The sequence below is a fragment of the Chlamydotis macqueenii genome, chromosome 2 (assembly GCF_036417535.1).
Source record: "Chlamydotis macqueenii isolate bChlMac1 chromosome 2, bChlMac1.mat, whole genome shotgun sequence".
NCBI classification, from domain to species: Eukaryota; Metazoa; Chordata; class Aves; order Otidiformes; family Otididae; genus Chlamydotis; species Chlamydotis macqueenii.
The window spans coordinates 152,455,287-152,478,643 of NC_141557.1; the positions used below are offsets into that span (position 1 = coordinate 152,455,287).

General features: G+C 39.7%; 1 protein-coding gene across 1 annotated transcript in view; it reads left to right on the forward strand.

Moving 5' to 3' along the window:
- Positions 1-23,357, forward strand: part of NSMCE2 (NSE2 SUMO ligase component of SMC5/6 complex) — a 135,642-nt gene that overhangs the window by 46,679 nt on the left and 65,606 nt on the right. The window contains exon 5 of the mRNA XM_086741264.1: positions 17,313-17,466. Within this exon, the coding sequence (XP_086597390.1) occupies positions 17,313-17,466 (154 nt within the window). The remainder of the gene's footprint in view (positions 1-17,312; positions 17,467-23,357) is intronic.

The window sequence follows — 23,357 nt, forward strand, 5'->3', positions numbered from 1 at the left end:
TGCATCTGCTGGTTACATCTGCTAGCCAGGCCTCTCCATTGACTAGCAGGATTGAAGAGAGCACTGCTGAGATTTCTGCCTTCTCATGTTTGCTTCCTGGTCGCTGTTCCGTTTGAGCTGCTGCCCGTGGCTGTGTTACTTCTCTCCCACATGGGTTAGCCTCAAGAGGTAGAATTTGGAAGGCTGGGTGAGTGTGGGCAATTTCTCTGCAACATCAGTGATCTAGGTTCTGGGCAAGCAACAGATCCACCTGGATAATGGGGATGGATTCTTCTGTTTCACACAGGGGAACACCACCAACCACTAACACTGCTTTCTTTAGCACTGGTACTAATCCAAAGACTTGAGATACCCACTCAGAATTTTCCTCCAAAACAGCCCCTACTGTTCCTGAAACTGTTGGCTAGGCACAGCTGGAGGAGGAAATAGAGCTTTATTCCTGTTACCTGAAGTCACAAGCTTCCAGCTTCTACCCTCTGCAAGTTTGTATCTTCTTCCTGGTCCTTCAGTCATACCTTTCTTCTTACCTCAATGGGGCTTAATCTTGTGTCTCGGAGAAGTTTCTTCAAAGATCCTGCCGGTCTCCTGTGCAGCACCCCGATGCAATGAAGCCCGCTGACCTCTCTTGGCAACTCCCCACTCCGCACAGCGGTGCCTTGGTGAGAATGCCCTCTCCGTCTCCCTGTCCCAGGGAGGAGCGCCGGGCGTCTGAGCAGTCCAAACCCTGGATAGCAGAATGTGCTTCCGTGGAGGCTGAGGTTGCCAAAGGACCAGAAAGGCTGTACCAGTGGCCTACCCTCTGTTATCACCTTTTGGAAGCAGCTTCTGTTGGTGGCATCTCTGGGATTTCTTTACACTCCCTGCAGTCCAGCTGCCATATTAACTGCTTTTCTTCTGGTTTTATGTTCTGATGGCAGGGCTCCCTGTTGCTGGTGTTCCCTAAGGAGCACCATCTCATCTCTAGATGAGTAGGAAGCTGATACAAGTTAACTCTGCCTCTAATGAGACTCCCACCTGGCAGGGAGCTCCTCATGCTGCCAGGTAGTTAGTTAGTTAGTTCCCTGCCCTGCTTGCTTGCCTTGTGATCGCATCACACATCGCTTCCTCTTGCACTGCTGTTCAAAACAAGGGTCAGAAACTGGCTGTGAGTTAGTGGTGCTGCTTTAGGACTTGGACTAGCAGTTGTAGTTCTCAGTGTAGGCAAATTAGGGTAATGTATACAGGATTTGGTTTTATATATTTTTCTCAACAACCATTCGGTAAAGTAAATATTTATTGTTATTTTTCTCTGTAAAGTATTTTTAGTAAATCCTCAGTGCTGGATTTATTGAATGACTAATGCATTTTGGTACATCTGAATTATGTCTGTGCTGAGTCATTTTGCTTTGTAATGACATATTTAAATGTTTAAATCTCTACAGAAATTAAATATTGTAAAAGACTTTAACCTTTTGTTCTGGGGTTTGTTTTGTGCCTGTATTGTATCACCACAAGCCTCTGCTATGGGGAAGAACTGTTGTAAGCTGAAGACTAACAGAATGCTGTATCGCAAAAACATTTCTGGAAACCATAAATTAGCCAGTGTGTTTTTACACAGCCAAAATTTGGGGTTTTTGATTCAGATCTTCCCTTACTTGCTGTGTAATGTTGTTGCATTTAACATTTCACAATAGTGTTGTTGAACTTTAATTTTTCCTAAGCCACTGTTCACCCAACATTTCTAAAATTTTCCCTCATCTCTTCTCAGACTGTATTTACTTCATATTTTGAAACTAAGGCTTTGTTTATAGGGAATATTTTGCCAGTGACAGAACTAAAATAGTTATATCGATGTTCCCTGCGTTCTTGCTCTGGGATGAGTGGGGTGTATTTTTGCTTTCCTTCTGGGTTTTTTTGGTGGAGTTTTCATTTGTTTTGTTTTATTTTGTTAACCTCTTATATAGGACATTGTTCTGCTTTTGTTTAGTGAGGGGGGCCTAACGTGGTAGCTTCTGTAGGAAACTGCTAGAAGTCGCTCCCCTTTGTTCAGTGGACTCGGCCGGGCCTAGGGCAGACCTGCTGCTGGCCAAGGCCGAGCCAATTGGTAGCAGAATGTTCCGTGATAACACCTCTGCAATAACGTATTTAAGAAGGGGAAAACAGGAAAAAAAAAAAAAGAGAAGATGTGAAGCAGCTGAGCAGGGGCAGAGAGGGGGAGGCACGAGCCTTGTGGGCCTTGTAGATCTCACCCTCTGGCTTCCCACCAGGCAGCTCACTGGGCCCAACTCGGCCCGGCCTGGCTGCAAGAAGTGGAGAGAAGAAGTGAATGAGATGTAAAAAGGATCCTGAGAGGTGTCTGCCAGCCTGTTGTGAGGAACGGCTGCAGAAGCCAAGGTCAGTGAAGAAGGAGAGGGAGGAGTAATGCCTGACCAAGATTGCCCTGCAGCCTGTGGTGCAGCCCATGGTGGAGCAGGTTGTCCCCCTGCAGCCCATGGAGGCCCACAGAGGGGCAGAGATCCACCTGCAGCCCATGGAGGACCCCATGCCAGAGCAGGTGGATGCCTGAAGGAGGCTGTGGCCCGTGGAGGGCCTGCTGGGGCAGCTGTTCTAGAGGGACTGCACCCCGTGGAAGAGATGACCCATGCCGGAGCAGTTTCACGAAGGACTGTGGCCCGTGGGAGGGACCCCACGCTGGAGCAGGGGAGGAATGTGAGGAGTTCTTCCCCCGACAATGAAGCAGCAGCATAAAACATCACGTGATGAAGTGACAGCGACCCCCATTCCCTCTTCCCCCCTGTGCTGCTTGGGAGGGGAAGGAGGTAGAGATAATGTTAAGCCTGGGAAGAGGGGGGAGGTTATCTTGTTCCCTGTCTCATTCTCCTGCTAGTTTTAGTAATAAATGAATAGTTTTCCCCAAGTCGAGTCTGTTTTGCCTGTGACGGTAACTTTAAGGATTTCTCCCTGTCCTTATCTCAAACCTCGAACCGTTTTTCTTATATTATCTCCCTCTGTTCTCTCGGAGGGTGGGGGGAGTGAGAGAGAGACTGTGTAGTCTGGTCCCGATCGGGGCTGAACTATGACGGACATGTAAGCTGAAATTAAATAAAAGGATCTGCAAGTTTTATACTGGGATAACTGTAAAATAAATAGAAACATTTATTGCTTGTGTAGATCAGTTGAACAGCCTTCCTTAAATTACTTTGTCATGTGTGCTACTTGAACTTGAACTACTTCTTCCCTAGTCTGCTATCTTTCTCTTATCAGCTCATGATGCCCTTATAGTCCTTGAACAAATGCCTGTTATATTAGGTTGTCCTTATTTTGAAATACCTTACAAGCTTTCACTTGTGCTTCATTATCCTGGATTTGTAATCTGTATTTCTCTTGATGTGTGGTTTATATTGCGTCTTTGCTTGTGTGCCAGGTCCATAATTTACTTTGCGAGCTCTTTGGGGCAGAGAGCTGTTGATCACATCATATGCTTTCTGAAGCCCATACCGTATTTTTAGAATCCAAAGTATGATTATCAGTCATTGTGAAAGACCAATATCCCTTTATTCTGCTACCTATGAATACTTGAGGCTTCTCGTTGCCTTCTTCAAGCAAGGAGTCGAAGCTAAGAACCACAGAAAAAGTTGGTTTGGTACTTGCACAAAGGGGTTGTATTGTGACAGAGGGTTTGAAGGAGACTCCCCTCCCAGCAAACAAACAAACGTGTAGCTTTCACCATTGAGCAAGAGGGCTGGTACTGTATATGAGACGAATGGGAAATATTTGTAGTGGGAATTCTGAAATGAATGTTACTTTCTGCTCTGTGGATATTTATATGTAAAATACAGAAAATAGGGTTTTCAAAAGTGCTTACATGATTTACGAACCTTGCAGAAGCAAAATGAGAGACTGAATCCACAGCTGAACGGTTAGGCAATAACCTGGGATGTGGGAGAGTCAGGTTCAAGTACTTACTCCAATTATCTTTTAATTAGTTATACAAAGTGGAACAACTTCAAACAGGAGAGATCAAGATGTCTTACCCCTGAATACCCAATAGCCTATGGGCTAGGGCAACTAATACGGGATGAGCAGAGATTTGAAAACGGGTCACTCACCTTACTGATGACTGTTTTAACCACTGAGATATTAAATCTGATAGTGTGTGGATTTCTCTCATCATTGTTTATGAGGAAGGATTTGGCTGGCTTAGGCAACTGACTCAAGGAAAGGGTTTGTGATGGAAGCACCCATTGCTATTAGAGGAACAGGACTCCCTGTCTCTTAGACGGTCTTTGCTTAGACAGCTGGCTTTTGTGATTCCTGTTTTTTAGCACTTAGCTTTCTCCATCCATTTTATAAAAAGTCTTATTGCCTAATTTAGGGAGGGGATTGCATTAGGTAGCAGGATCTCTAAATCTTAAGTGCTACAATGCATCTTTTCTACAACTTAGTCTTTTTGTGCATCTAATTGTCTGCCACAAAGTAGGGACTTAAAATGGTGCTGACAGACCAAACAGAAGGGTGCAAAGGACTTTAGCAGGGATAACATATTAAGTAGCAGACATAAAGATGTTATATATTGTTAAAAAGTATTTACTGCTGAAGGAGGAAACCATGCTAATATACTAATTACATCATCTTGAGAGACTCGTAATTATCTCTACAGGATTTCATGAGTCCACATCCATTTCATTTGTCCTAATTCAGAGCCTTGTTATCCTCATCTGCAATCTCTTGCCCAGATGGAGCATGGAGATCGACACAAGCATTCCTAATATGCAAATAGAGATCTGCAGTTCCACTTCAAAGCAGTAGCTTCTGAAGTGGGAGTTTTAATTATTCAATTTTGAATTATTGACTCTGCAAAAGAGGTTTTTTTCTTCTGCCAGTGAGTTGAGTGTTCTTTTTTTTCAGCTTTGTTACCCAACTTTGCAGTAGGCATGCCTCATTCTCTCTGTTATGCGAACAATGAAGTTAATGATCCATCTGTTTACTGGTTGTAATCCGTAACTTCCTCAGGGAGTTGTTCCCTCTTCTTGGGTTCTTTTGCATGTAGTATTTTATACAGTAAGATGAGATTCCTCATTACTCTTCACAGGAGTCTGTCATGAACTTGAGAAACAAGAGCAGATATCAACTGCCCTATATTTTGTAGAGATGAGCTGTATCTACTGTCAAAACTAAAGTCCCTTGGACAAGAGAACGTGCTGGTGAGGCTGGTGGAGAAGAGAAACTCATGAAGCAAGAGATATCATGTGACTGTGTATTGCGTGGCAGAAGATAAAAATAAAGGGGAGCAATCAAGATGGGGTTTGATAATAGTTAATCTACAGGAACTGGCCAAAATAGCGAGTCATCGACTGAGAAGGGGCTGAAATTCCATTTGAGTGTAAATAACTACAGAGTGGCGTCAAGTAAAATTTAAATAATTTGCTGTGACGTGGACTCAGAGAGAAGATCCCTGTTGAAGCGTGAGATGCAATTCCAAGGTTTCGTTACTTATGGTGAGTTACACTGTTCCACTTTGGATGGTGTATTTTCACTTTATAATGAGGTGACTTAAGGAGATCACCGACAGTTGAGGAAAGTGCGTAGCAGTAGTCCTTTAAGGACAAAATATTCTTAGGTATCAGTGGGTACACTTGGGAGAGCAGGTACTACGATACCCTGCAAAGAGACCAGCGAAACCTGCCCCCTGCCCCATGTATGAAGAAGGTGCAATCACTCCCTCTGTCTGCTCCCTAAATCCTTTGCCAGTGACTCAGGAGCTGGTGTTTGGTGAGAATGTAAGATATAAAAGGAATAATGGAGGCATCCCATAATTAGGGCTAGTAATAAGCGAGGAATCAGTTTAGCATGTGATACACAGTGAATGAGTCAGAGAAATGAAGGAAAAGCGAGTTTGAAAGAGTTATAAGAAGGAAAGTGTGGTACTGAAAAATTGTGATGAGTGGTGATGAGATGAACTTCAAAAGAAGCTAAAAAAGGGAAAGCAAAGTAATATGAGAAAGGGGAAGAACAAGTCCAAATACTAAATATAAGAGCTAGGACTGTAAATTCAGGAAGATGTTGGGAGAAGTTTGAATGACAGGGGAGGTGTGATCAAGAGAGTTGGCTGGCATAGGGTTTATGCTAGCAGCCTGAAAGAATTTGAGGAGATAAATTTGATAGCGTTGCAGAAACTGAGGAACAAGAAAAAAATGTATTTATTGAGTTTGAAAATAACAGAAAGGAAATACTTGCATGCATAGTGTGATAAGTTTAGAAAACAATGACTTCTTTTTTATGCTTTTAAGTCTTATGGTAAGTGACACTTTTTAGTCATAGATAACATTGAATTTCTGGGGTTGTCAGCCAGCATAATGAGAATGTTTTTGAGAGTCAAAAATGTACTGAGTTTTTTCAGTATTATGGCCAAACTCATATTGGTTTGACTTCCTATGTGAGTAAGTTCTTAGTGAGACAAACAAGATTTCTACTCCATAAGCTTTTCTTGTCAGCTGAGGCAATATTAAGAAAAGTGTATTTAAATTTGAGGCTAAGTTTTTAAATTTATTTTGCTTTTACAAACAGTATTTGAATGGTATATGTGAGGAATACCTTCATTTAGGAATCTGTTTTGTGCTCCTTTTTTTCTTATTGCTATGCAGACAAACTCTCAGGTAGAACCATCTCCTTCAGCCTTATAACTGCAGTTGTGGACTCTAATTTTTACCCTATTTCTTCTCACTCTGCTGTCACATTTTGCAGACATGAGTAAGTTAATACTGCTGTCACACACCAGTCTCATTTACAGAAATTGTTATTTTAACTATGAACTATTTAAAAACTGTTTTAAATTAAAGTTGAATTTTAATTGGCTCGAACAACATGTAAAAATCAAGAGGTTATTTATAATGGAGGAATCTATACTGGCTGGAGAGTTGGAATATGAGCCCATTTTTAGTCATAATTTTAAAACTGGATCGATAACTTACATTTAGATTTTTAAAAAGGCATATAAATTTCAAGAAAGTTGCAAAACAAATGTCTCTGAACTTTTAAAAACTCTTCTTATGTGTTTTCTATTCTACAGTCAGCTATCAAATTGCATCCAGTATCTACCTTACAGTTAGATGTTACTATTGCTAATACTGTGTTTAATTACAGCTTGTTATATTGTTCACATTTTTTCAGGTTTTCTTTAATGTGGAGAGTATGAAGCAAGTTGGTTTTGAGCTACAATGTGGAAGTCTGTGAAATGACCTGTAATAAAAAAAGCTATTCAAATGTCATTGAATTTCTCAGGACTCAGTTTTCATAGAATCACAGAATGGTTTGGGTTGGAAGTCCCTAGTCCAGCCCCCCCTGCAAGGAGCAGGGACATCTCCAACCAGATCAGGTTGCTCAGAGCCTCATCCAACCTGGCCTTGAATGTTTGCAGGGATGGGGCACCCACCACCTCTCTGGGCAACCTGTTTTGCGAGGCTCTGTATAACAAGGGATGCTCTGCAGTCAGGAAGTTGGGCCCAGTCGAGCAGGACATGCAGCTCTCGTAGCACAGAGACAGTCAGACAGTTGTGAAGCCGGTTGGGGGCATCATAATAAAGGAAGATGTTTTTAAACAGGGATTTTGAAGATGGATTTAAAGATTTATTCCCAAATGTTTATGAGGAGCTTTTCGACAGCAGGAGGGCCAGGAGAGAGAAAGTGTCAAGACATTTGTTTTGGAAATCAAACAGGTAGAGTGACACTAACTGGCATCATCAGTTATCTACTGGCAAGAACCAACCTCTTGATGCTCTGATAGATAACAGGAAAGATGTGGATAGACTCCAAGGGTTTTGGAAAGTTGGTAGGAAGAATGCGTAGGGTGGTGATGTAGACAAGATTCATCCAGTCTGTTACACAGCATGTGTTTTCTGCAAAAATTGGTGACTATAGAGGACCATGTAAGCAGCTTAATTTAGCATGCTAGGAGCAAAGGCCCTTTGAATGCTAATTTTCTGGTACAGTTCTGTTTCTGAGGCTTTGCTGAAACTGCATTAATAACAGAGATGGGACCTATAAATAAAGAGGAGAAAAAGAATTGCAGTTGAAAATATCCTTCACTGTTAGATGACAGAATATATCATAGAATATTTTTATAGGCAGGGAGCCTATAAAAACTGGAGAATTGAGATATCCTGGGACACTTATAGAGCAAAAAGGGTACGTTAGCATTCCAGTGTCCTGTGCAGCCGAACAGAAAATAATCACTTGTGCATGTACTGGGAAAGCACATAGTGTTTGCCAAGACAAGGGAAGAGGTGCAAGCTGTCAGCCACAACTGGTACATCGAGAAGGATAAGAATGGAAGTAAAACCTGGGATTTAGTGGCTAATAAACTCTGTTGAGGGCTGTCTCAGTAGAAAGCTGGATAAGAAAACATCACTAATAATGACTGAAGAGTGTGATATGTGGAAGGGCTCAAGGGAGACGCTTGTCTTTAAGGCATTCGCAGTGAAGTGCAAAGTAAAAGGCAGTTCTGCCGCAGGGCACAGACTGGGACTGTCATACAGGTGAGGTGTTTTGCACCCACTGCAGTGTAAATGTAAGGTAGGTCCTCCCTGCTTATAAAGAAATTTGGGGTGCATACTGCAGTTGCACTCTTTCTTTTTTCTCCTTAGTGCAGCTCTGCATCATCACTGAATTCAGTGTTCTGTGTTAAAGGTAGAGCTGACCCTGATGGAAGTATTGCCATCTTGATCCATGTATTAATGCAAATATATTAATTCGGTGAGTCTAGGCTGTAAGTGTCAACCAGGATATATGTTTTTCAACTAATGTCAGTTCAAATAAAGCATGAGTTTCTCAGAAGTTTAAAGTTTACATTTAGTCTTAATGAAAAATGACAACATGACTCACATTGCTGTTTTGGAGAGTATGAAGAAGAAATGCTATCAGTGCTGAAGAACTTCTTGGGGACAAGAATTTCATTAGAACAATGCAAAAAAAATTAGAAGAGTAAGGATTGAAAAATTCTGCTTGGCTTTTACTGGAGGTATACCCAAGGAATATGGAAAACATCCCTCTGGAAAATCAGCTGATTTTAACAATACATGCTGTATGCAGTTCTTCAAAGGATAAGTCGCACTTTGTATTTAGACAGGGATCAGCTTCACAGCTGGCATAAATCAACAGTGTATTGTAGGAGCTGGTGAAGATAACACTGAATTGTACTTGGTTTAGGATTTAGCCCTTTATTTCCATACTGTTGAAAACATGAGGTTTAGTGATCTCAGTCAACCAAGCAGAGCCATACAAGAGTAAACAGATTGTTAATATGAAATCACCTGAGGGCCACCTGCTGCTTCCACTTAAATCAATGTCTAAATTCCCATCAGTTTGAGTGGGATATTAAAGAAAAAAAAAAAGCTCTAATATCCATGCTAATGTATTTACTAAATATGTGAATTAACCAGCAGCCTGGTAAACTGGTTCAACAGCCTGATGCGTTTGCTGAATCAACCTTGCTAAAACAGATGCACCACCTGCCTCACAGTTTCTAACATGCTGTTAAAACAAAGCAACATTTTTATAAGAATAATTATTTTTGCTCTTATAGACCTTTATCTGTGCTCAGGCAAAACTACATAGAACAAGATGCTGTGTATCTCTAGTGCACCAAAATTAGCTTGCATATAAACTATATTTGTGGCAGAATTTTAAAGTACATGGAGAAGAAGGGATTAGTAAATGTATGTACTTGCTCTTCCACTGTGTCTCGAAACATATTTTTAGGTGTTATAAATGTCTCCGAAATACTGCGGAATTTTTTTCTTTGTCCTATTCGTACTTCATATATTGAAAAACTACAGAGAAACAAGATGAAGAGAGACTTCTGTTTGGTTGAAATCATTAAGAAAATTCAGTCCAACCTTTATGGTAAACCACAGGCAGTTGTGCTTTCAGAAATGCTGAAGGGGTTGAGCTGCTAAAGATCCATTAGCTTTCTTCCCTTTGGTACCTTGGGAAAAGCTCACCTCTAATGCTCACATTTAGTGCTGTCTTTATGAGCCAGTTTTACACTATTGGTAGCAAGTAATTTCAATACTGGTATTTCGGTAAGATCCACTTTCATTGCTTTTTTCTACCCCTTTGCATTTTGCAAAGCAGCGCACAGGGAGTCTTGGAGAGAAACAAAAAGTTGTTCACAATCTTGTCTCTACCATAGTGGGTAACTGGGGAAAAGACAAAGAGTGGTTTTTTTTTTCTGTTAAAACATATCTAGAGTAAAGCATTTTACCTGAGGTGAAACCTCTAACAGCTGGGAACCCCAGGAAATGCTGTTCAGGCTGTAGACTTCACATTTGCACCAGACAATTTTGTTTCTTCACCTGCTGCTCATTTACTTTAATTGCACTCTGTAGATATGATTCCTTTCTAAACAGGAGAAAGCAAGCAAACAGGGTGGGCCAAGCTCCATTCCTAGCCTTACTAAAATGACTCTAATGTGCCACGACTTGTGAGGAGTTAGTGTGGATATACCCCAGTATGCGTGGGAGCAGCGTGTGCCCCTCTATGCTTACTTTCTTTATAAAGGTTAAACACCTCCAGCTGCGTTCCGAGTTGGGGAAATAAACTGTGGAAGGTACTAACAATTTAATTATGGGGACACCTTAGCTACAACAACCATGTTGACCTGCTGCTTTTGAACCATGGCAACCCTGCCTCACCTTCAGACTGTCACTCTGGCAGAGTTCTGGGATGTTGGAAAACATGCTGACAGTCATTTTCTGTTGTGCTGGCCGGGTTTAATAGGCAGTATGTGTCATAAGTATGGGTCAGCCCTCATAAATATGCCTCTCTTGGCATTTCATAATTGTCTGCGAAGGTGTTGCTCAACCGGAGTCCCAGCCCTGCAGCCATGATGTGTAGAGGTGTTGAATCTCCTGAATCAGATGTGGGCCCGTAGGCAATTCTGACTGCAGCAGAGCTGCGTTCAAACCAGCGCAGCTTCTGCTCCTGAATGATGATATCCTTTTTGACTGCCCTTGCAGATGTTTCTGAGAGTTGTGTTTTATTTCTGTGTCAACAAACGATCTGATATTCGCTCAGGGTTTGAATCCAGCCATTGAAGAATAATAAATGACTGTTTAGGTTGAGCTGAAATTTTGCAGCCTGATTCAGTTACAGTGGTGACTCACTTAGAGTTGGTTCTCACATGATTCACAAAGTGTATGGGTGACTCAAGCCACAAATTTACTTAGCTCCTATGTTATTTTCCCTCTCAGTGAAAAAAAATTGGTTATAATAAATAATCACAGCAAACTTTGACTTACCCTCAGGTAAAATAAATGTGTTTGTTGAAAGGCTGCATATTTGTAATAATAAATTATTTAGTGAGGTAAGGATGAAATAATAAGACACAGGAATTGTTAAAGAAGAAAGAAATGTGACATACATTTTTGGTTGATCTTGTTGCACAACAGATGTAAATAAAGGAAGAAGAGTTATTTTTATCTGATGGAGATGCTCAGAGAGGCTGTTTTGGCAATGTCTGTACTTATTGCTATAGCCAGCCAATTCTCGGCATTTGTTCTCTGAAATAAGTAGATATGTCCATGTCTGGGTCAGACATTTTGAATTGATGCCAATTCAGAAAGCATGAGTTACCCAGGTTCTGCAAACTGAGTCTTTGTAGGATGTCTTAGGCGAATCACCCTAAGTCCTGAAGTACCTAAAGTTATCTGTCTGAAAAATCTTGACTGAGTTCCTTTGCAATATCAAATTCACAGAGATAAGAAATTCTGGCCCAACAGGAGCTATAAAATACTGAGATTTTCTTCAAAAGATGCAGCTGCTATCAGTGTTCCCTAGGCACATACACAGGCACATGGCGGTAGTGTAAATACAGTCTAAATTACTATGAGTTCAGAGTTAACTGGAAACATCAGCCTATCCTTTTTTTGGGTTGTCCCAGAAGGATATAAATATCTAGGTAACCACATACCTCTGAGCTTCTTAGCACTGAGTGACTAATCACCTTCCCTTTCATAAGTGAAACAACAAAGAATCTGGAAAATGAAGAAATTCTGCCATGTCAGCTGACTTGGTCATTAGGAAGGCCATTAGCAAGCAGGAATGTTTCTTTGCCTCACAAATACCAAGTGTCGATAATGTCCATAGCTTGAACTTTGAAAGTCTGTATTTTGTAGGGATTAAATTACAGGGAACAGAAAATGTGTGTCTTGAAAGATTAAGGTGAGAATTCTGAATTCTTTGGAAAGATAGTTCTTTTGCAGATTGTGTCACTGGTTTGAGGAAACCTCAACATGGGTTCAGGTGTGGCAAGAAATTTCTGAGAAATAAGATGGATGGCACTGGCAAACTCCCCAAACCCAAGGGACATAAACAGTAGCCCTGAGAAAGAGTACCTAGGAACAGCGACAGGATTAAAAATATACAGCTAAAGGACTTCTGCGCTAGAGAGAGAAAAAAGAAAAGGCTAAAAAAAATAACTGCGGAGTGTCACATGCTGAACCACTGCAATGCAAAGTCCAGTGGAGCATTTTTGTGGTACGCAGAATGCCGCTCTTTTATCACAAAGTTTGCCAAGCAGCCACAAGCTGTTTCGGGCCTCTTTCTAGAGAGTGAACCAAATGCACATGTTAATTTGAACTTCCCTCAGCTAAAGGAGAAGGTAAAAGGATGGCTTTGTGTTCAAAGCACAGGACCGGGATTTATTTATTCTTGGTCCTGCCACAGTCTCCTTGTACAACCTTAGGCCAAGTTACTCAGCTCTTCTTGCCACAGCCTCTCCGTTTGTAAAATACGCTTGATGGTGCGTATGTCACAATGGGTGTTTCCGGCTAAATTTTTTAATGTTTTTAAAGTGTCCAGGGACATAATACTGGGAAGGACAAATTACTAACTGCTGCAATGCTGCATGCAGAGTTATGCTAATTAATGCCTTTTTAGACACTGATCCCTTACTTGACGTAGACTAATACTGCAAGCTGGTCCAATTTTTGTCTATGGTACCTTTGACCTCACTGGTTCTGGGACTGGTCTGGAACAGAGTAATTTATTTCCCATTTGGTGGTTATGGTAACTGATAAAATAAAAATCCCCTAGACTGCCCCTTAGAATACCCTGAGTTTACAGTTATCTTCAGCTGTGGAAGCTGGCCCTTCAAAAAGCCTGATTTTTGGAAACATAGTCTAACAGTTCATGCATGGAATAGACACACTACTGGTGAAAGAATCTACAGAAAGAAGACCAGCCGTGAACTGGTCATTTCATAAGCACTGCCCATCAAACGCAGTTACCGCTGTGCACATATCAGCTGTGACTGGCTGGTGTGGTGTGTTGCCGTGAGCAAATGTATCTTTTGATGGGTAAACCACAGCTATGTTTTTATAAACAATTATTTTTTTTAGTGTTTCTACATGTGTTTTCCTATCAGCACTGCTGATAGATCAAGTATGGAGTGTTGTTAATTATCATACATAACATGTCTGTTCTCCCTCTTATTGCTGAGCACCCATGTAAATACCCGTGTGGTTCGTTGCTGCTACGGGACTGTCGCAGCAGATGCTTTTGCTTTTTCTACTACTGTAAACAAGCTGTTGTGACTGATACTTCTTTTCACCATATGTCCTGAACACTCCCAGTTCATAGTTTTATGTCATTTCCAGGATGCTTGGTAGGGTGTGTATGCCTCCACCCCATTTCAAAATCAATGTAACTCTCAATGGATTGACTAATGACTGCAAGGTGTTACTTAGCATGCTGGTTTTGGCTGACAGTGCTACTAAAAGAACAGTTGTTTGCTTAACATGTCTCGCATGGTTCCCATGTGAAGTAACTTCTACTGACAAATGGAACATGCCAGGGGCTTCAGGTTTGCTAGTAAGCACCTGTCTGACATGCTGCTGAGACCAAAAAAAGTATGACCCTAACTTGTTGCCCTGAATATTGATGATTTTACCCTGTCCTTTAGCCGTATCCTATGTTTGTATTGTCCTCATGCATTTTTTTAAGCTGATCTCATCATCACTACATCCATCATGAATCTGTAGAGGAGTGGGTGGTGAGAACTAAAGAAAACTGTAATGTACCTGTAAGAGTGTTGTGCTGATGCAGTGTGTAAGATGTTGCAATTCTGTCACACTGTGAGGAACTAGGACTGATGTCACATTTTCTTTCATTTTCATTTGTGTTGTTGGGTTAGACCAATCTCAACTCTCTTCATGGAATAGGATATGCAGCACCAAAGAGAAACTGCTTTTGCACAGCAGACATATTTACCTGTTGTAATAGTGGGTGGACATGCCTTATTATTCACCTGTGATGTGGTGACTTTCCAGAAGGTCTGCCTGGCATTTCAGTAACAGCGTATGTGATGGTACAGTATTGAGTGTGGTCAGGGATGGTGTCTCTACTAATTATTTTAATGAAAGCAATCATCTGGAGGTGAACAGAAACTGAATTTAAATTGTAAATGTGAAAGAAGTTAAACTACAGGAAAGAGCATTCTTTGAGCATCTCTCTCATCTGACTCTTTAGGTTTCTATGTTAGATGGTTATCTGAGCTGATGTCGTATGTGCTGCATTGCTGGACTATCCTCACAACGTAATGTGTTGCTATTGGGAAAATAGCTGGCGTGAAAGATTTTTTTTTTCTTTATAACTGGTGGAATTGTTCATGTTGCCTTTAGCAAATAGCATGCTAGTGCTTACTTTGTTAGATATATGTCAACAAGCCGTGAGATTATCGTTATGTAGCCAAGGGAGGGTTTTGGATAATTGTTCTTTTGAGGTTGGTACAGATGCAAATTTTTGTAGCTCTACGGTGGCAGGGGCAAAGCTTATTTGTGTGCATACAATGCAGCTTCTCAAACATCTCTCCTTTTTGCTAACATAACAGTATTGTTACAGTTCCTGCTCTTTTTCTGCTCATGTGGGTAAAGTCCTGTAATTCTGGAACTTGGAGTTGAGAGAACCTCTGTTTGAACCAACATTGACGGTGCCTTTCTCTTCATCTCTTCCTCTGAGGGTGCATTGAAGATGCTATGGTTGGTGAATTTCTGTACTCAAATCTTCCATGAGCCAGGAAAAAGACAAAAAGAGCCTGATGTAACTATATCGATGTGTAACATAGTCCCTGTGGAAAGGAAAAGATTATTGGCATTGTCTTTGCTACAGATAGATGTCTGTAACGAATGTCCGCATCATTGCTTTTGCTCTTTGAGAGAGTATCAGTGACTTTGAAGCACTGGGATTTTTTTAGTATGTACAATGGATCTTGTATATGGTATATATACCATATACACTGGGCACTGTATATATACCATATACACAGGGCACTGACCATAGTGCCCTCATTTGTGGTGAGGCAGGCCCTAGTGATGGGTTGTTATTTGGGCTGTGCTTGTAAGTGTGGTCCTGTGTTTAGACATTATTTTTATGTTCAGGAGAGGATGTCTGTAAAAACAGCAGAAAGGAGTTGTTGCAGAAAGGAGTATGTTTGCACTATGGGTTGTCCAAATCAAATCATTATTTTATAATGTGCTGGATTTAAAATGTATTTTGATTTAGTAACTGCTTGCTTGTGCTTCCATACACCTCATGGCCAAGCTTCTTCTCCAGCTGAGTACTAATGATGCTGGTTTTGGTTGTGATTGGCCTTGTTTCACAGCAGTTTGCTGGGATGCTGAGAAAGGCAAATCATTAGGGTGTGTATGATTGCCCCCACTGTCCCAGGCACAGAATGTCTGTTTTCCTTTGCTCCTTTTGTCAGGTTTCATAGGATGAGGACTGTATGCTACTGTTTGGCTTTATGCAGCAGTCTGAGCGCCTGCGATGACCTGCTGTTGGTCATTCGTAGTCACTGTGCTCCTTTGGCACCAAGGTATTCCTGAGTCTTTCCCATTTGCAGTTGGGTGTTGCGGTAGGTGATCTTTTATCTCCAGGTGCCTTTGAAAACTGCATGCTATCACCTGGCAGTGCATGTTTTTTTCTTATTTTTCTTCTTGCCACAACTCGCATCTGCCTAAAGTAAATGTGCCAAACAGGCTTTACTCTTGGAAGAAATAATAACTCTGTGGATTGCATTGCTTTGATTAAAAGGAAAGTAAAGTTTTCTTTGCTACATAGCATTTTATATATCTGCAAAGTCATTTTTGCATGAACATTTATTATTTCTTTGCCTCCTGAAATAGAATGCATTCTGTAAGATTTCCAGCATCTGTAAACTCTGGAAGCTGTGAATGTTTTGATGAAGTGGACCATTTTTTTTTCTCAGTCAGCTTTTTCCCTGTCTTTCACAATGCACAGTACAGTGGTCTGGTGAGGGGCAGATTTTAATATGTGTGGCAGGGGAAGAGTGGTTCTGCAGAAAGGGTGCTTTCCATTTTTCAGGCTGGCATGTTTTGCCATGTGTTTGGGATAGGCTAGATTAGAAATAACTTTTGTCTGGTTTGAAAAATACTTAGCATTAAGGATTTGACAGATGTCCAGCTTCTTGCAGAGTTTGTGCTGTTGCTGATCATCGTTGCACAGCGCAGTCCCCAGTCCACCACCTGTAACCTGGTTCTGACAAAGACCTGCCAAAGGTACAGTTCCCTGGAATTTAATGCTGGCCTGAGAAACAGAAGGAAAAACTCTAATTATTGCTTTTTGGGGGATTCCCAAAGTGCTTTTTGTATTCTTGGAGTAGCTTAATATTGCCTATGTGATGACTTCCCTTTTATTTCCAGTCATTTATTCTTCAGATAATTCCAGATACAATTACCGTAAGCAAGTGCTTTTCAAGAAACTGTTTTTTAGCCTACGCGTACGGCGTAATGCTTCTTGTTCACACAGGACAAATAAATTGAAGTGCTTTCCTGTTATGCTAGCTCTCTGTACTGCTTTTGCTGGTGTTATCACATTAATCATTCATGTAGATTTTAAGCTTCTGAAAAGCTGATTCAGAAGTGGTGAAAAAGTGGAGGTTTTGAGTTATTTCTGTTTTTCAGTCATCTCACTTTTTTGAGCAGAGTTGTATTTGGTTTCATTCACATGCGGTATTGTGCTGGTTGTTGTTAGCATGTTGACCTTTGCCACTCAAGGAAGTGAATTTGACTGCACAGGCTCAGTTTCCCCTATTGTTAGTGTGGGAAATGCCCTGTATACAGCAACTGAAACACTGCATTTTATAGTTACTTTTGCTGAAATAAATAATAACCTGGAGGTTATGTTTTCAGAGCAGGAAACCCAGCTGGAGTCAAAAGAAACTGAGATTATGCTTATGAATTTTTGCTTGATGTGTTTTTGCTTTGTGTTAAAACACCTCTCATAATAAATAACTTTGTATTTCTTATTCCTTACAGATAAAACGAGAAAAACCAGAAAATACACCAGATCTAAAATATTTAGTAAAAGAAAAATTTACTGCACTGGAGAACAAGAACAATGACTCAGATTTGCAAAGGAATGAAAAATATATGTATTTTAAGGATCAGGTTAAAGAGATGAGAAACCAATGTAAGTCTTATTTTAAAAAATATATGTTCTTTGAATGCTAAATGGTAAGATGTGATTAACTGCCCTAAAATATAGAACTGCCAGTTATGGCTCAAACTGAGGTGAGTGTTCTTATTTAGAAACTTATTTAAATTGATATCTGTGTAGAAAAAAAAAAACAGTGTAATTACCTTGGTAGTTTTATTTAAACTCCCACAGTTTCTGCTGTGTTTGAATACAAATATTGTTAAAATATTCCTTCACTTCTTTTTTTTTGTAAGGTGGGCTTTTTCATTTGAAGACTTTTTCATTTTTTTTTCTTAATTGATAGGATCTTCTGAAAGCATTAGGTAAGCTGTTTTCATTTGTCACTTAAACAAATTGCTCCTGTTTCACAACTTAGGATGTGTTGCAACTCTGAGAAGACCTTTGCTTTAATCGTAGAACTATATTGTTGGAAAATGCTTACTGTGTGTTCTCAGGTTTACAGCTTCTATGCACGCACCATGTAACACTGCAACTTATTAAAATCTATTTTTCTTAATTAATGTAATTTATCAAGTGTTAAAATTTTAAGTTATGTGTGCTTTAATTACCAGAAAAGTTGGAGTGTGAACAGTTCTAGTATTTATACAACACAACAAAATTGTATGCTTTGATTACCCTGCACATATAGCAATCATTAAAATATCGCTGTGATTACTGTTGCTGATAAAGTTCATGGGCTTTAACACTATTTGTACTGTTCTTCCCCAATCATGATTATGTTTTGAAATCATTCTGCTTACTGTCTCTTGACCCCTGTACCTATTCCCTCCCACCCTACATTGTGATTTCAACATAGACTGGTATCTCAGGAACTTCAGGAGTCATAGATTAATGATTTGTACGACTGGAAAATGATATTCTGGATGCTCTCCTACAGCTGTACTAGAGTTTTGGTTTTTTGGAGCCCTATCCAAAGCCTGCTGAAACTAGTGGAAAGAATTTTCCCACTGACTTCACTGGACTTTGGATTACTTCCCTATAGAGATTTATGAAGTGTGAGGACATGCTTGACAAGGTGAATTTTAGATCTGATATCTCAGGACTCCCTAGGATTAGAGCTTGAGGGCCTAATATATTTGTTTCCCATCTTTATGGTTTTTAAGATTTTGGATTTGAGTATTAACAATGATCTCTGAGTTTAATAGGCTCTTGGCACTAATCTGAGAATGAATGTATAAAATTGCAGACCACGAAACAGTGCAGTTTTCTCTCTCTGCATAACCGTAAAATTATTACTGCCCTACCATTATGTTGTAATTCCTAATTTCCAGGTGTTTGTAACTGAGAAGATAAAATCTTGATAACTGACTTTGGATTTACTTTCCACCCTGTAATTGCCTGGGGAGGAGGTGTATGCCCTAGTAATACATTCAGCTCAGGCTATGGGACTCAGTTCTAACTGTCAGACCTGTTGAAAAAAAAAAAAAAACAAATTAAATAAGCAAAATAAGAGTTTGTCTTAAAAAAAATAAAATATACAATGACATAATTCTGCTACTACTGCCTGAAATCCAGATTTGCTTTATTAGCCACTTGGACTTTTGTTTTAGTTGTGCATAGAGGTCAGACTATGCCCAAAAGGAAATGCATGATGATGTTGGATGGACTGCTGTGTTTGGTACATGGACTATTGATCAGCTGGGTCAGCCTGGGTTTTGTGGAATTCATGATGTTTTTGATGAGGTAAATCCATCCCATTTGCTCCTATTGCAGCATTTAATGCAATTTAAAAGGTTGAATGGAAACTTGATAGTTAGTTTTCACAAACAATCTTGGATGCAATAGAATGAACGTGTATTCATATAAACAGTCTGGTTCAGCCCGCCTTCTTTTGAAGAGGATAACTAAATGCCATGTCAGGTCTGCAGATAGAAGAGGTGGAAAATTCAAAGTTGAATTTTTCAAAGAAAGCACAATTCTGCTGCCTTGCATCAGTGTTGTCTCTTCTGCCTAAGTAATCTATTGATCCACCATAAAGTTACTTTCCTACTTTGCTTTCCTCTTCTAAAGGCTCTTTTACCAGGAAGGCTCCCAGGAATTCTTGACTAATGATGGGTGACTGAACATCAGCGGAGTCTGTTTGTATTCACATATGTAAATTTGCTTCTATATGATAGAGTGACTGGGAACCAGTAAGTGTCCAGTTTCCCTATTTATTGTAGTTCTGTGATCTTCTTGCCTTTACCCTTGTCCTCCCTCTCTCCTTTTGTGCATTTTGCTCACTCATAGCTAGCCTTTAAAAAGACCGACAGAACTGAATATCACAAATGTATTCACAACCTTAAAAATGACAGATACTCACATTCTTACAAGATCAGGGCTTCTGGTCTTAACATCTTTGTGGGAGGCTAAACTGACACGTGTACTCCATCTGGTACAAAAAGCCTCTTCTGATTGTTGGGCTCTACAGAGTAAATTGCTATGCTGAGATGTGTAATGGAGCACTGTCAATATTATCTAAAATATCACGTATGCCGCATAGAAGGCAATGTTACCGTAGAGGAGTGGGCTTGGAGGCAGGAATTTCTGGGTTGCAATACCAGCTGTAGAAGACATCTGTTAGTTTTGATAAACTGGTGATTTACCTTACAGCACACCATGTATACATACTGATTTTTTTTTCTTTTGTAAGGAGAATGTTAAGGCCACCCTATTAAATATTCAGCAGCCATGCTTAAGGCAAATCATCTGTTAGAACTCCTGCATGAGTTGTGATTTCAAAAGTGTGAGTTGTACAATACAAGTCCCATAATACAGCATATTATAATGGGTCTGCAAATTTTGGGACACACATTAAAACTACTCAATGTGAGTTACATATATCGATAACTTCAACAGCTACCTGCTTAATATTTTGTTTTCAGCTCTTAGCCTTGCCAGGTTTGGGCACAACCTAGTGCATAACTCCTGGCCTGTTTCAAGCACAGGTATACAGTACAGTCCAATTTTTATCTCTTTCCTGGGATTTGGTTTTTTTGCTAAATCAGGTAAAATACCAAAATTCCAGCCAAGTTTTCTCAGAGGAGCTTTCCTGGAGTTTTGTTTTGTCCCAGCTTATTCTATCTCAAAGGAGCAGATGAGGTAGGTGCTGAAGTGATTTGCCTTCCATGATGAGTTACCATTAATCATTACATCGTTTTTATGCAGCGTTTGACATTTGTATTCCAGAATAGCTGAACAAGAAAATGTTATATTCTCACGTTGTCTTACTACTTAGAAATTAACTAAGATTTGAAGGAGAAAAACTTTCTTGACACAAAATTTTTAGGTATGGTACAGAGTGTGAAGCAGTTAAATGTTTTTTAACAGAAAATGAAGAGAGCTAATACTTTTTCTTTCTTGATATTTGCTGACACAGTAATGAAAGGGAGTTACATGGTTGTTCCCTGCCACCTGACAAGTGGCACGCAGTGTGATAGGCAGCTCTAATTCTCGAGGGGGAGAAAGGAGCTGTATCCCCTTCAGGTTATCCTCTTCTCTAGGCAGTTCTGCAGGAAGGAGACCTTCTTAGCTTTGAACTTTAGCAGCAGCTAAGGTGCAGAAATGAAATTGGGAAAGTGCATCTCTGGCAGTAAGGAAGATATCATACCTCAGAGCAGTGTCTGTTCTGCTCATCTTTCAGATAGTTTGCAGGCATTTTCCCTCAATCTGTGAACCTTTTTTATGCAGCTACGTTAGCTGGAATTTGTGCAAAATGATGCAAAATCTCCACCTCTGATGATATGTGTCAAAACACTGTCAGACAGGTTTTATGTGAACAGCAAGTGATTTTTCTGAAGTCTGTTTTCAGAACTATCTTACATTCCTAAATTCTCACTTCTTGTTTTTAATGGAAAACATTTTCCTTTTTCTACTCAAACCTGCTTAGAATGTAAGCAGTAGAAAAGAAGTGTTGGTTAATTTTTTTTTTTATTTTAACCATTTCTTGTGCATCAAAGTGACTACATTATCTTTTCCAAGTAACTGAGCACTTGGAAAGATATTCACTAAATCTGGAAATATCAGGAAGTTCTAAATAACTGCATGTGTAGTTTGTAAGGAAAATTTTTTGTGACCTTAACCATACATGACTGATGCTCTCCTTACACATAAGGGTCCCGGACCTGCAAAGTGCTTAGTGATCTCCTTTTGATTAAGTGAAATACTTAAGCAAGTTGCTTAAATTAAATTGCACGAGTAGATCCTTTGAAATGAGTGAGATTGCTGGCATGTTTCACTTCCTTATTGGAGTGTAACCACAGTACAGAACCTTGCAGGACTGAGCCCATAGGAACTAAGTCATGATTACTGTAGGAATTGTAACTTTGCATTTTGTATCTTCTGTAAATTTAAAATCCCACCTTCTGTTTAAAGTTGCATTACCAAGTCTTATTATCTTATTTCGTGCCAGTATATATATATATATATATCTCAAAGAAGACATCTTCTGGCACAGAGTATGAGAATTTTGCCTTCACAAAATGAAAGTAAGAGCTGTCTTTAATCTCTGTATATGTTTAAGTTTCTGATACTCTGTGAAAATCACTGATCAGAAGGTGTAATCTCTAGTCCTGTGATCTTAGCTGCCGGTGCTGTATTTGCTGAAGGTTATTTAGTTTCACATTTGGTGCACAAAGGATGACAGGTCTCATAGCCCCTTTATAGCAGCTGAGAGCATGCACTTTGGAATCCTTGATAACCACGGTTTGTACGAGCACCCAACGGATGCGTGCTTCAGGAGTCATTTTGTAGAAAGTGCTGAGATTTGAGAGATGGACAATATTGCTGGTTATGCCAAAAAATTTAAGGAGTGAATTTGGCAAATGTAAGAGAGGTAATATTTTTCTGATAGGGAAGAAATAATTTTGAGACGCAAGAGTAGTTTAAGACAACATTTTTGTCATAGGAAACCAGTCATTGTAATGTAGTTTGGAAGGCAGCAGCAGTGCAGTTGTAAAGCTCTTCCTTGCCTTCTCCATTGAAGAAAACAGTCTTTTTGAAAGGAGAAAGTATGTATCATGATTTAGCATTTTGCTAGAAGAGATTCATAGTCATTATCAATACGCAAATATTTGCAAAGGAGAAGTTTTTATATTTAATATGTATTGTTCAAGTAGACATCATTATACCCTGCTGATACATGTATTTTAAGCCATGTATTTGCTGAGAGATAATGGTGTAAAAAAGTGTTATTTTAGATGCAGTTTGAGGTAGAAAAAAGGACCTTGTGGAAATATTTTTCTTTAAATTCATAAAACAGTCTATGTGGAGATTCCAGGACAGACCAAAGTCTTTAGTTTGCTTTTAGTAGGATAGGAAAACAAGCTGCAACACGACACTGTGTAGTATAGTGCTTGACAAGTTTTATCCAATTAATCCTCACAACATCACACTGAGGTAGGCAGGTTAATTTTATTCCTTACCATGTAACAGAGGTGAAACTTGAGTAAATAGTTGAAGTTACTTGTGCAGAGTCACATAACTGATTTGCAGATCTGGCTTTCTCTTCAGTAGTACCTAACCTCTTTTTTGGTCTATTTTCATCTTTTTACTTATCTGTGTTGGCAGAGGACCAGCTGAAAAATAACATCAGTGTATTTTTTTTCTTATTATTTTTGGTATAAGATAATAGTTTTGAATCCCTTTACCGACTAATTATGGGAAAACAACTTCAGCACAAAAGTTGAAAATTCTAACTGAAAGTGGGATTGGTGTTATGACAGTTCTGTGGTGTGTGTGGGATATGCACTTTTCATTTATGTACAGTTCCTCATAGCCCGTTAACTAGTAAAGAAGTGAAAGATGATCTAGCACTTAGGAAGGTTGCTTGAAGTTCAGGAGACCTCAGTTTAGTTCTTTGCTTTGTTACTGTCATCTTGTATTAG